Source organism: Nanorana parkeri, unplaced genomic scaffold (assembly GCF_000935625.1).
Source record: "Nanorana parkeri isolate BGI_ZX_2015 unplaced genomic scaffold, ASM93562v1 scaffold1758, whole genome shotgun sequence".
Classification (NCBI taxonomy): domain Eukaryota; kingdom Metazoa; phylum Chordata; class Amphibia; order Anura; family Dicroglossidae; genus Nanorana; species Nanorana parkeri.
Window position 1 is genome coordinate 190,654 of NW_017308026.1, and position 13,474 is coordinate 204,127.

Consider the following 13,474-nt stretch of genomic DNA (forward strand, 5'->3'; position numbering starts at 1 on the left):
TGGGCGAGTTATAGAGGGAAGACAGGGGTTTGATTTTCCCATCCTGTATGACCTGGTGCAGTAAAAGCTCCGAGTCCGTGTGTGTCAACTTTTGGTATCCCTTGTCTACCCAGTGATTTTAGGTCTAATCACGATATCATACGATATTCTAGCCTTCTTGTGTCTCCAGATAAATCTAGAGACCATTGACCGAAGCATTTTAAAATAAGGTGGCATGTCCATGGGTAACATCTGGAACAGAAAGAGGAGTCTCGGCAACACATTCATTTTAATGGCGTTCACTCTGCCCAACCAGGAGTGGTACAGGGGAGACCAGCGTCTCAGGTCAGCTCGGATGTTATTCAATAGGGGCATGTCGTTGTATTTAAACATATCCCGTAGGCGAGGCGTGTAATAAATACCCAGGCATTTCAAGGAGTGCGGCTGCCAAGTAAACGTTAAACTAGCTTGTAGTGTTCTGGCTTCTATAGGGGGGACTGTTTAAATTGAGTACGGTAGATTTTGATAAGTTGATTTATACCAAATTGTATTCCTTCAATGCATTCGGGAGAGAAATTCGGGGGTTCCTAACGTAAAACAATATATCGTCTGCGTAAGCAGCATACTTATGTTCTCTAGGCCCCACCTGCACCCCTTGGATATTAGGGTTATGAGTTATGGAAGACAGGAATGGCTCCAGGGAAATGGCAAATAACAAAGGTGACAGCGGGCATCCCTGTCTGGTGCCATTCCCCATAGAGAATGGCGGGCTGAGTACTCCATTAATCCGTACTCTGGCGGTTGGGTCTTGATACATCGCAGCGATCCTGGACATCATACCCGTGCGCAACCCCATAACCTTCAACGTCGCCAGCATGAAGTCCCAGGCCACTCTGTCGAACGCTTTTTCTGCATCTGTTGACAGCAGAAGTGCGGCCTGAGACATCCTCCGGGCCAACGAAACGACATGTAGGGTGTGCAGGGAGTTATCCCTAGCTTCCCGACCCGGGATGAATCCAGTCTGATCTGGTGATACAAATTTAGGTAGCAGGGGTTGGAGACTAAGTGCTAAAACCTTAGAGTATAATTTAATATCCACGTTCAATAACGATATAGGCCTGTAACTAGGGCAGCAGGTGGGGTCTTTCTCCGGTTTGGGCAGGACAGTTATATGGGCTAGGGTCGTTTCAGTGCGCAAGTGCCCTCCAGAGGTGAGGGAGTTAGCGTAATTGTTGAGGTGGGGTAATAAGATTTCCTTAACCCTTTCGCTGCCAAGCCCTCGAACATTTTTCAAAACTTTTGTAGCTCCGTATGCCATACGTCCTTGGCAGCGAAAGGGTTAAAGGTGCGATAATATTGAAGGGTAAACCCATCTGGCCCCGGTGCTTTGCCCGTAGCCATCGAGTGTAATGCGTTCGTGAACTCTTCTACTGTGAAGTCCGCTTCCATTGCCTCCAACTCTTCCACTGGAAGCATCGGGAGACGTGCATTGTGCAGGTACTTATCTATCAGTGTTTTCCTGAGCTGAAGGGTATCTGCGGTGTGCGTATGTGCATCTGCCACGTTATATAGGGTGCTGTAGTAGTCGCAAAACACTTTGGCTATATCCTGGGAGAGATGCATCATCTTGTCTCCTGGGGCTTTAATTTTGGGAATATATGTAGCTGTCTGTTTGATGCGCAGTGATCTAGCTAAGGATTTCCCCGGTTTGTCTCCTTCAGCATATGCCCGTTGGCGCAGCCACATTAATTTTTGGGCCGTTTTCTGGTCTAATAGTTTCTTAAGATCTTCCCTACAGCTTTGGAGTGCCTGCAAATGTTCCATTCGTAAAGAATGCTTATGAAGGCATTCCAAGGACTGAATTTGTGTTAGTAAAGATTGCAACGTACTTTCCGACTCCTTCTTTTTCCTGGAACCCAGTTCTATTAACTTCCCTCTCACTACCACCTTGTGAGCCTCCCAAACCACCGCTGGAGAAGCATCATGTATATTGTTCTGTTGAAAATAGCACTTTATATCCTCTTCCAGCTGTGCCCGGGCTATAGGGCACTGTAAGAGATAGTCATTTAATTTCCAATTTTATAGGATGTAGTAGGCAAGGACGGCCAGGAGAGGGAAGTCAGAACCGGGGAGTGGTCAGAGATCGTCCTCGTGGCTATTGAGGCCGATTGCACCAGATGTAAATGGTGATGGTCTATGAATATCATATCTATTCGTGAAGTCCTTGTCCGTGGGATGTCTCTACCGCCATGTGTCAATGAGTTGCGCTTTATGCAGTCTGGAATTGAGTAAAGACAGTTGTCTGTAGGATATTGCCTTGTGCCCCGAGGAGACATCCAGGTGAGGGTCTAGCGCGATATTAAAGTCCCCCCCTACCAGCAATACCCCAGAGGCAAAGTCTAGGAGGCTAGTGAGCGTCTTGGACAAAAAGCTGGTTGGGACAGTAAATACACGCCAAAGTGCAGGGTGTGTTGCCGAGACTACCCCTTAAAAATATAAACCTGCCTCTATCATCTACTTTCATTTCGGAAAGCACAAAAGGGGTGCCCCTGCGGCCACCAATGGCAACTCCCCTAGCTCGATTAGAGTCCGATAGACTACAGAGTCCGCTGCCCTATGTCCAGGAACAAAAGATGCGTATCGCATCAACCGCTTAGGGATAACTGATGCCGTATGAAGCAAAAACCGTAAAACTTAAAAATCCAGAACGAATTGGATAAAAGTAGGAATAAAGTAAACATTCAAAATTCCGCATTATAACTGTAGCCATGAGAGCGTCCACCCTACGCTCAGGGCGGGTGCTCCAGCAACCACCAGAACTGCGCAGTAAAGCGGATCAAATTATATTGATAGGTTAGTGAAAGTGCAGTTGAACAATCTCACCCATGTCCTGCTGGCGCTTCCTGTCTCCCAGATCGCCTCTTCTTTGGGGGAGTGCGCCAATTGCTCACTGCTTCGGTGGGGGGATTCGGTACCGTGCTGACCCATCCGGGGTAAATCAGGTACCGGGATGTTTAGATCCGAGCAGAAGGCATCCAAATCTTCTGGGAAGCGCCCGATCTGCCCCCCTTGCGTGCAATCAGGCTGGCTGGAAAACCCCAGCGGTAGACCATCTCTGCCTGTCGGAGGCGATCCAGTAGGGGGCGTAAAGCTCTTCTCTCCAGCGTCTCGCGGGCCAGGTCCGGGTAGATGTGGAGTTGTGCCCCGTCAAAATCAATGGCCGACATCCCTCTCCGTTTTCTAGACACTTCCTCCTTGTCTCCATAGTTGTGAAACCGACATATAACATCCCGGGGTGCCGCGTCAGAGATTACGCGGGCGTAGGGCCCTGTGCGCCCTATCAAAGCGTATAGGGGTAGATACTGGCCTCCCCAACACGGTGTTGAATATGCCTTGAAGGGAGGCCACTAGATCAGAGTCCGTCGTAGCCTCTGGCAGGCCCCGTATCCTCAAGTTATTTCGGCGGTTGCGGTTCTCTTGGTCCTCCACTTTATACATGAGGTTACGCTGCGACAACACCAACCATGACGGTGTGCTTCCCGGAGATCCCTTATGGCCATCTCATGGTGTAACGATTCCATCTCCCCTCAGCCGGGAACGAGCTCCGTCCGCGCTACGGCGCAGGCGCGCCGCGAGGCTCCACCCACTCTTAGACGGGGTCCGTTGCCGCTACTGCACAGGCGTGCCGCGAGACTCCGCCCACCGCACTCGAGCCATCGGCATAAAGCCGCGGTCAGCGGTTTGATCGGCGTCCCACTATCGTTGTAAGCAGGACGCTGACCAAACCAGCCTCCACTTGCTCCCCTGCAGAAACCAGCTTACTCGAGGATCCGACCTAGCTTCATCCTCCCACACCAGGGAGTGCCACAGAACCGCAAGTATTCCAGCCATAGCTGCTGGCTAAAACCTATGGAACTGCATTGACACTAGCTCAGCTAAACTGTTCATTCATCCTCTTGAACTGCATTTATATTACTTGAGCTGTACTGTTCTTGCATACTATTTGAACTGAATTGATACCAATTGAGCTATACTGTTCATTCATCATATCGAACTGCACTGAGACAAATTGAGATAAACTGTTCATTCATCCTAGTGAACTGCAATTATACCAATTGAGCTATACTGTTCATAGATCCTACTGAACTGCATTGATATTACTTGAGCTGTACTGTTCTTGCATCCTATTGAACTGCATTTCATACTAATTGAGCGATACTGTTATACAGCCTGTTGAACTGCATCGAAACTAATTGAGCTTAACTGTTCGTATACTCCCTTGAACTCCGTATTGTCTTCATTACTTGTTGAACCCTCCAGACCTAGCCTGTTGTTGCTATACAGGGTTAAATTGTTGCTATACGGGGCATGATGTGAAGCAGCTCCCTCCTCGCCTTACTCCACACACTGGGCTCCAGAGGTAGAGCTGCACCCTGATACCCGTCCTCTTCGATAGAGGCCTAATCCGCAGCTGCGGTCCATAAGCCAGACCCCTAGGGGCGAGTGTTACACATGGTCATCTATCCGGGTCTCCGCATCTTCCACCCTCGTCAGGATATGTGAGAGATCCGACCTCATGTTGGATAAATCCTGTTTGAGGGACGATTCTAGCACCTGGAACATGTGGGCTAGGTCCGCTTTCGTGGGGAGGTCTTTCATTGCCTCCGACACTTGCAGATCCTCCTGTAGTGGCATTGGAGAAGGGGGTTCCGACTCCCTCATGGAGCCCGTGAAATCTGGAGACCTCGGCGTGCCCGGAGGTGTCTGTTCTTCCGTTTGGGCCGCAGGCGCTTGCCGCGTGGACGGCTGCGAGGAGGAGGCCTGGGAGGGTCTTGTGTCTGCGATGAGATACCTTTTCAAGGTGCCCAAGACTTTTTCTCCCCATGATACAGCTCAACAGGGTGGAGATGCGAGGGATGATTTAGCGGATAAAACGGCAATTTTTCGAGGGCTATATCGGGAGCTCTGCTCAAGTGCGACCGCTCAGCGCCATGCGTAAGCCACGCCCCCTGCATTTGTGTATTTTATTTTAAATTAAGGTTCTTATTTTTATCCGAAAAAATTATCGGCTAACTAATCGATTTATGAAATTAATAATTTGTTGCAGCCCTAATGGTATTCATGTTCCCGCTCTCCTAGCTATAGTGGATGGTGTTCCTCTAGTCTGGTGAGATGGAGGTGAGCAGAATCGAGAACAAATGTTGACGCGATTCACCCCTCCTACTCCGGGGGTTTCGTCAAGATGTAATTAGAGGATGAGCTCCCACCCACTTAAAAAGCATTGTGGGACCCTCTATTATATATTTAACCCTTAATTTCTTTAGTTCACGATTTGTGTGCTATTTTTTACACACCATTAAAAGTGTTTGCAATTAACAAAACCTTATCTTAGCAGAGGTAGATAATGGTTTGTCAATATGTTCAACAATACCAGTTTCTAGACCTACCATTTTGGCTGTCCTAAATACCCTAAATGTTCAAGGTTCTGGTATATGTGCTAGCCCTGGTATGCGCTTTGGCCAAACCCGTAGTCTGATATATGTACAATCTCTTCTTGAGGTATTAGTCAGCCCAGTTCCTGACCAACAATGTGTTTTGGACGATCCGGACCTTCAAAAGGTTCAGTTGGATCCTGTACCGTCTGGAAAAAAATGATGAAACCATCTCATAGCTTGGAGTATCTGTGCCTCATCGCGTGTAAAGCTCAAGCCAAACGTAAAGAACCTAAAGAACTACTCCTAACTATCCGATCCCAGATTCTGGCCTTACAAACCATAAGCCACTCAACTCTTGGTTTTGCATTAGATTTTTTATGATTATGATGCCCCATTAGAGGCTGCTTTCAGGTTACCTATGGTCTGGTGGCTCAGCAGTCAAATTGGAATTGGGGTAATCCTTCCTCTCTGTCTTAGAAGATTCTCATGATCAATGCCAGCCTGACAGGCTGAGGAGGAGTCCCCCGACACCATGTCAGTGCAAGGGACTTGAACATTAGAGGACTTCCATCTCCCATTGAATATCTTGGAACTTTGGACAACGGCACGACTTGGCATTCATCAACCATAAGGGAGGAACAAAAGTCTTGCTGCGGCAAGAGGGGTTGCAAGCTAACCTGGACAGAACTCCACATTTCAACACTGTCCACCTTTCACATGCCAGGCGTAGACAGTTGGCAGGCAGAGTACTTCAGCCAGCGGCACCTGGACCAGGGGTGCCTGGTCCGTACATCTGGAGGTGTTCTAGAACCTTTTTCACAGGTGGGAGATGCTTGATGTGGATTTCCTGGCCTCCATTTTTTGTTCTGCCAATCTGCAAAAAGCTGTGTTCAGAAGCAGAGATCTCTGGCAGTAGTGCTGGATGCTCTTGTGGCTCAGTGGGCTCTCTACAGCTTGGTCTGTGGCTTCCCTCCCATTAAACTCCTTCCTTGTCTACGCTGCAGGATCGAGCTAGTGGGCATTCCAGTGCTTGTCAAAGTTCTGAACTGACCCAGGTGATTCCTGGAGTTTTTATCAGTTAATTTCAAGTATGTATATTGGGAAAACTTTTTTATATTGATATGATTTATTATTTAATAACTATATTAGGGATGCACCGATACCGGTATTTCAGTATCGAGTACAAGTACCGATATTTTTTTTTTTTGGTACCCGCCAATACCGAAAGTCCCATTAAGGAAGCCAGTACGAGTACTCTCCCAAATACTCGGCATCGACACTGATACTATTATCGGTATCGGTGCATCCCTAAACTATGTAATTGAATGCCTTTTTAGTATTTAATCGCTTAGATACCTTAAAAACCAAAAACTTGCCCCAGCTTTAAAACACCATATAAAAAAACTTGAAATTTCCTCTGTTAATAATTGGTTTAACTTTTCTTTGAGACATTGTCTAGAGACTACGGTATGGGACATGGCATAATGCCTTAAAATTTTCAGACGTGTTACTTAGCTAAACATAATTATCTTGTGTAGTAACAATGGTGTCCCTTTCACACCTATGCAACACACGGTAAATTGCACTTCTTTACCAGACTTTAGCGTAATACATGTCACTCTGTGCATTGTAGTGCCATACATTCCACACAAGTACAATAGGTGCTGACTGACCTGTGCCCAGAGTTAGGATTTAAATAGGGAAATTATTGTAGTTAGAGCTATTGTTAAACACTGCATAATAAAGCTGCTTAATTTGGTTTGGGCATCTAGGCTTCAGTGACCTCTGTTCATAAAAGGTTTATACAGCATGTTGAGTATATATTACCATTAACAAATTGTGATCATATATTCTGTTATAAGTTTGTAGAATGTTATTTTTGGAAGGTGGGTATGTGCTATAAGCTAGCTTTTCATATTAAGCAATACAAATATTTACTTTTGCTGTAAACCATTTTTGTGTAATTTCTGTTTCATAACTATGTTTTTGTTCTTAAAGTTTATTCTCCAGACATGCCTTCCCGGCTTCCAATACAGGACATCTGTGCTGGGTTAATTACAAGTATTGGCACGGCAATTCGATACTGGTTTCACTATACATTAGTGGCCTTTGCCTGGCTGGGAGTTGTACCGCTTACAGCATGTAAGTATGACCTGTAACAACAAATTTGTTATTCGCTCGTTAGGTACATTACTTTTTTGTTTTTCTGGGGTAAGAGTTGTAGCTGTCTAATAGTTGTATACACAGGGAAGTTTAGAGAAAGGTGTCGAACAGTTTCAAAAGCTAGCTTTTTTTTTTTTTGTCTATCGCTGAGTGTACTAGTAATGCTTTCCGCCAACGTTTTTATATTTTAATATATTTATTTTCTTTGTAGAAGATTTAGTGGGATTAATAAAGTCAAATATAAATATAAGATAAATGAAATAAGTGTTTCATGTTTACTATGCCAAACTGTCTGAAGTAAAATGGCAAGCAAAAGGTTTAGGTGGCTACAGTTGGATGCAGTTAAACTTGGAACTGGCTGTTTTTTAGTTTAGCCCGTCACCTTTTTTTCTTTTTGGAAGTTTTGGGGTGTTTTTTTATCCCCATACTGGGACACTTCTAACTGGGGGTGCTCTGACAATTGGTTGGGAGTTTGGGTCTAAGCTTCTAGAGGGTGTTATAGGTTGTTGTTGTTCGTCTACTAGAAAGCAAGGGAGTTCTTAATGTTGGTTATGGGATTGTTTGTTACAGGGAGGGTGTGCCAGTTTCGTGCTCTGGGAGGCGGAGCCTAAGGTGTCCATTCAGCTATCCTGGGCCACACATGTACAATTGGTTTTGCTATGGGGGATCGTATTGATATTATGTCATGGAATGTGAGGGGTCTCAATGACAAGTTCAAGCGTTCTATGATTCTGAATGATCTGAGACTGCCATGCCCGCATATTATTCTCCTACAAGAAACTCATCTGACGGGTAAACCTTTGTATGGAACTCCAGGACTCCACGGGTGAGGCTTAGCCTTCTCCAGGAGCCATGGACCCAGGGGGGCCTAGCTCTGCATAACCTTTAAAAGTATTACCAGGCGGGGCAGATGGTAGTAGCTCACCGTTGGCTGACTGCGGATGAGGGGGATGCTGCGGTGGTAACGGAGGCGGCGTTGATGGGGTCCTATGCCGCCCATTCATCTATGCCACACCCATGGCTCCTCGGCCCGAACTGACATGGCCTTTGGCAACGGGGAACTACTCCGAATGGTCGCCGGGGATGCTTATTTGCCTGGTGGGCTGTCGGACCATGTACCCCTATCAGTTTCCCTGTTACTCCCTAGCTCGGGGAGCTCTGGGTGCTGGAAGCTCTCGCCGAGCTGGCTAAGTGTGGAATCAGTCTCTGAACATGTACTGCCTGCAATGGGCCGCTACTGGGACGTGAACGAAGGTACGGCCACTCCTAATGTTGTATGGGATGCCTTCAAGGCGAATGTGAGGGGGGAATATGTATCGGCTATTAAGGCCTCTCGACTAGCATTTAATGCCACATTGGAGGGGCTGCAGAGGGAGGAGACTGCCTGTGCGGCGGCCTTCGCGGATTCTCCGGGGGAGACATCTCTGGAGGCGCTGCGTGTGGCACGACGGGCCCTCAATTTACACCACGTGGAGATGACTAAATGCTCCCTGTGGGGAATCCGGGAATCTCTCTTTGAAAGGGGGGACAAGAATGGCAGACTCTTGGCCCACCTGGTGGCGGACCAGAGGAATCTCGCAACTATACCATGTATCCTGGATGAGCGGGGTGATAGGGTTACTGAACCTCGGATCATCCTCCAGGTGTTCAACCGGTACTACCAGCAGCTGTACCTAAAAATTCCGCTCTATGATTCGGGTCGCCAGGATGGGCTCTTGGGGGAATTATCCTTGCCGACCTTGGGTGCTGCTGATAGACGGGCTCTAGACGCGGATGTGACAACTCCCGCGGTACTGGCGGCGATTGCCTCATTCCCTAATGGGAAATTGCCAGGTCCGGATGGCGTGCCCGGGGAATGGTATAAAATGTAAGGAGGAATGTTGTAATGTATTTGCATGCAAAAATTGAATAAACCAGAATTTTTCACAAAAAAAAAGATATAATATTATAATTTTATTTATCTATTTCATTATATAGTGCTGTATCCCATATCTACTTCTAAATAAATATTGCTAAAGTGCATTATATCACTTACGTGTCCTCTCTTAGTGTCTGTGTATTGTACATGGCAATTAATCATGTTTATCCAAATCCTCTTTATTTATCTCTTAACAAATCCCCCCATTCTTTCGTGTTCCCTATACATCTAATCCCCTACCCTTTACTCCCTCCTCCCCTTCCCTCCCCTTCCCTCCCTATACCCTATCTGTGCCCGTCCTTATACCTCTCTATGAGTCCTACCCTACTCCACCTCTCCTATTCTAGATTTATACCTATCTAGCCCACCTGGGACATATCAATAAGTTACCTCTCTCAACCCTATTACTAATAACATGTACATCTCTACCCCCCAAGGCTCTACTATTTGCAAGTTTTACTTTAATATTGTCTTCTTTTCTATGGCATCTCTTCCTATTCTTGCTCCCTTTTATGTTTTCCCTTTCCATATGGTTGACTAATATTCCTTATTCGTTAATCGTTCCCTTTTTTAATTTGCAAAAGGGCAGTATACCTCTGATGCTTTGAATTCTTGCCACTTTCCCCATATTTTAGGAAATAACGCATATTTATCTTGCTTCATCATCACTAGCTCAACCATCAACCTGGTTGAATCCAGTTTGACAAACCATTCCGAGATAGAGGGGATTTCAGCTGTTCCCCAATATCTCGGGATCAATCATTTAACTGCGTTCAGCATATGGGGTAGTAGAGATCTCTTGTACCCCCTAGCCGAGTCTGCTGTGAGGTGAAATAAACATGTCCAGGGGATCCATGGGTAGCTGTATATCGCATATTTGCCTAATAGTATCTCTCACCATTTCCCAATATGGTCTAATCTTAGGGCACTCCCACCAGATGTGTGCATGGGTTCCAACCTCTCCACGCAACCGCCAACAGAGCGGATCATTTGTGTTATGTATCCTGTATAATTTCTGTGGGACGTTGTACAACCGTGATATCAGTTTGTAATTTGTCTCGAGTGTATTAACATCGATTGATGTAGACGTGACTAGTCGTAACATTTTCCTTTCCTCCTTTTGTGTGAGCTTACGGTTGAATTCCTTTTCCCATTTATCCAAATATGTAGGTGTTGAGCTGTTTTCCTTTGTGTTAATAATTTTATAAAAAAGTGAAAGGCAGTGCTTTGGTGCCTGTGCGGCTCCTAAGATAGTTTCTAACTCCGTTAAGTCATTACCTATTCTCAAGGGTTTAGGTAAAGTTTGAATGAAATGCTGAGATTGCTGATGTCTCCACCAATCTAGTGGGTATGTTCCCCACTTCTCTCTTAGTTCTGAAAGAGAACATGTTACATTGCCTGTCAAGATGTCTTTTACTTTTAAATTAGGAGACCTACACCACTTTAAAAAGGCGGGATCTTCTCTTCCCGGAGGGAAGTATTCATTCCCTATTAATGGTATTAAGATCGAATTGTACGACCACCCAAATCTCCGGTGTAGCCGGTCCCAGGTCTTTATGGTTGAAATCGTGAGTGGTAGCGTGTTTGGGGACAAACATCTTTTCGATGGTGGAATCCAAATTTTTCCCGATAAGGTTTCACTAGATAGTGTCTCCAACAACGCCCAGCTTTTCTGTCCTATCCCGAATGTCCAGTCAGCTATTCTAACTAGTTGGGCCGCCAGATGGTAAATCCTGAAGTTTGGGAGGGCTAAACCTCCCTCCTGTCTCACCCTACTCAAGGTCTTCCCTGATAATCCTAGGTCTTCTATTTTGCCATACGTATTTAGATATAACCTTCTGTAAAATTTGAAAGAAGATCCTAGGTATCTCAGTGGGTATCATCTGGAATATAAACCATATTTTTGGGAGGATCATCATCTTAATCGCGTTTAATTCTCCCCACCCATGACAGCTTCCGCAAGGAGAAGGATGCTAAATTTGATTTAAATATATTTAACATCGGGACATAATTTTGTTGATGTAGCGCCTTAGTTCTAGATGTTAAATTAATTCCCAGATATTTAAGCGTCTTTTTTTCCATCTAAAGGGGAAATAAGGGGTCATTGCTTGTCTTTCCTTTTCTGGAACAGTTATTTTTAAAATCTAGGTTGATTTTAAAGTTTGAAAGCTCTCCGTATACCTGTAATTCCCTTTGTACCTGGGGCAGCGTTATTCTGGGGTATTTTATGTATAGTAAGATGTCGTCTGCATATGCTGCGATTTAACTTCCCCCGCTTGTGCCTCCTATTCCCTGGATGTTTTGATTCAGACGAATCGTAGCTAGGAGGGGTTCAAGAGCAAGAGCGAACAATAGCGGGGAGAGAGGACATCCGTGGCGTATTCCATTATATAATGTAAATTCCCGTGACAGGGTGCCATTTATTCTCACTTTTGCTTTCGGATTAGCATACAGGGCAGATATCCAATAATCATCCTTTTCCCAACCCCCAGTATTTTCAGTGTATTAAACATGAAGCTCCAGTCTACTCTTTTAAAGGCCTTTTCGGCATCAATTGACAGCAGTAAGACTGGCAGCCCCTGTCTTTTTGCCACCTGTATTAGTGATATGGTCTTAAGGGCTTTATCTCTCGCTTCTCTTACTGGTATAAATCCCACTTGGTCTAGATGTACCCAAGCTGGGATAAAGGGGCGTAATCTGTATGCTAATATTTTTGCATAAATCTTTGTATCTACATTCATGAGGGAAATTGGGCGGTAACTTGCACATAGGCTAGGATCCTTTCCTGCCTTTTCGATAACTGTTATATGTGCCATCAGTGCCTCAGGATACATTTTGGAGTTTTCTCCTATTGAATTTACATATTGGCAGAATTGTTGGTTTAAAATGTCCTGGAACCTTTTATAATACAACAAAGTGAATCCATCCGGGCCAGGGCTTCCACCTGTCTGGGTTGAAGCAACTGCCCTTTTGAATTCCTCTGGAGAAATATCTGTTTCCAGAGCATTTAACATGTCTACTGATGTTATTGGGAGTCTTGCCTGTTTCAGGTATGTTTTTATTTTTTTCTAATTTTTCTATTCCCTCTGCTAGTTTACCCTGCTCAGGGGGCCCTTTTGCATGGTATAATTTTTGGTAAAAGTCCTGAAATGTCTCTGCAATTTCAGTTGTGGAATGTACTGTAGACCCTGTTTTATTTTTATTTTTAGCTATATATGTAATGGATTGTTTAGTTTTAAGTACCTTCGCCAGGAATTTGCTAGGTTTATTCCCCATCTCATAGTGTTGTCTATGGGTTATATTAAACGCCCGTTTGGTATCCGCCTCCAGGACTTCTTTTAATTGTTCTCTCTTCAGGGTTAATTCCCTAAGAGCACTTGGGTCTATGGTTGGTTTATGAGTTGTTTCCAATTGTTGAATTGCTTCTAATAATAGTTTTGTATCCTTAGTCCTCTCTTTCTTCCGATTAGCCCCTATTGCGACCAGCTTGCCTCTAAGAACTGCTTTATGAGCCTCCCACACAGTTACCGGGGATACTCCCTTCAGTTACGTTCTCCTGAAAATAATATTTTAATACCCTTTCCAGTTCCAGGACAACCGACTTATCATGTAGCAAGGAGTCGTTCAGCTTCCAGTTGTATTGCCTCTCCATTGACTTATTTATATTCAGCGATAATTCAACCGGAGCATGGTCCGAGATTGTCTTGGGGAGAATATTTACAGACCTCACAGACTCTATTTGCCCCATGATCGATCAGTATCCAGTCCAATCTTGAGTAGGAATCATGCAGCTGAGAGTAATACGTGTCCACTAGTTGGTATTTCCGCATCTCCCTTAATCGGGTGCGATGGGAGATATGATTGCGTACCCTTCCTGATGGGGTCTAAGCATAAGTTAAAATCCCCTGCCATTATCAGGGTACCTTTCCGAAATTCCCCCAATTTCCTAAGTGTCTTTAACATAAAAGGAACTTGCAGC

General features: G+C 45.2%; 1 protein-coding gene across 1 annotated transcript in view; it reads left to right on the forward strand.

The window, feature by feature from the left end:
- Window positions 1-13,474, forward strand: part of LOC108799560 (E3 ubiquitin-protein ligase MARCH6-like) — a gene marked incomplete at its 3' end in the record, with an annotated part of 212,060 nt that overhangs the window by 103,387 nt on the left and 95,199 nt on the right. Inside the window, exon 4 of the mRNA XM_018571434.1 lies at window positions 7,413-7,556. Within this exon, the coding sequence (XP_018426936.1) occupies window positions 7,413-7,556 (144 nt within the window). The remainder of the gene's footprint in view (window positions 1-7,412; window positions 7,557-13,474) is intronic.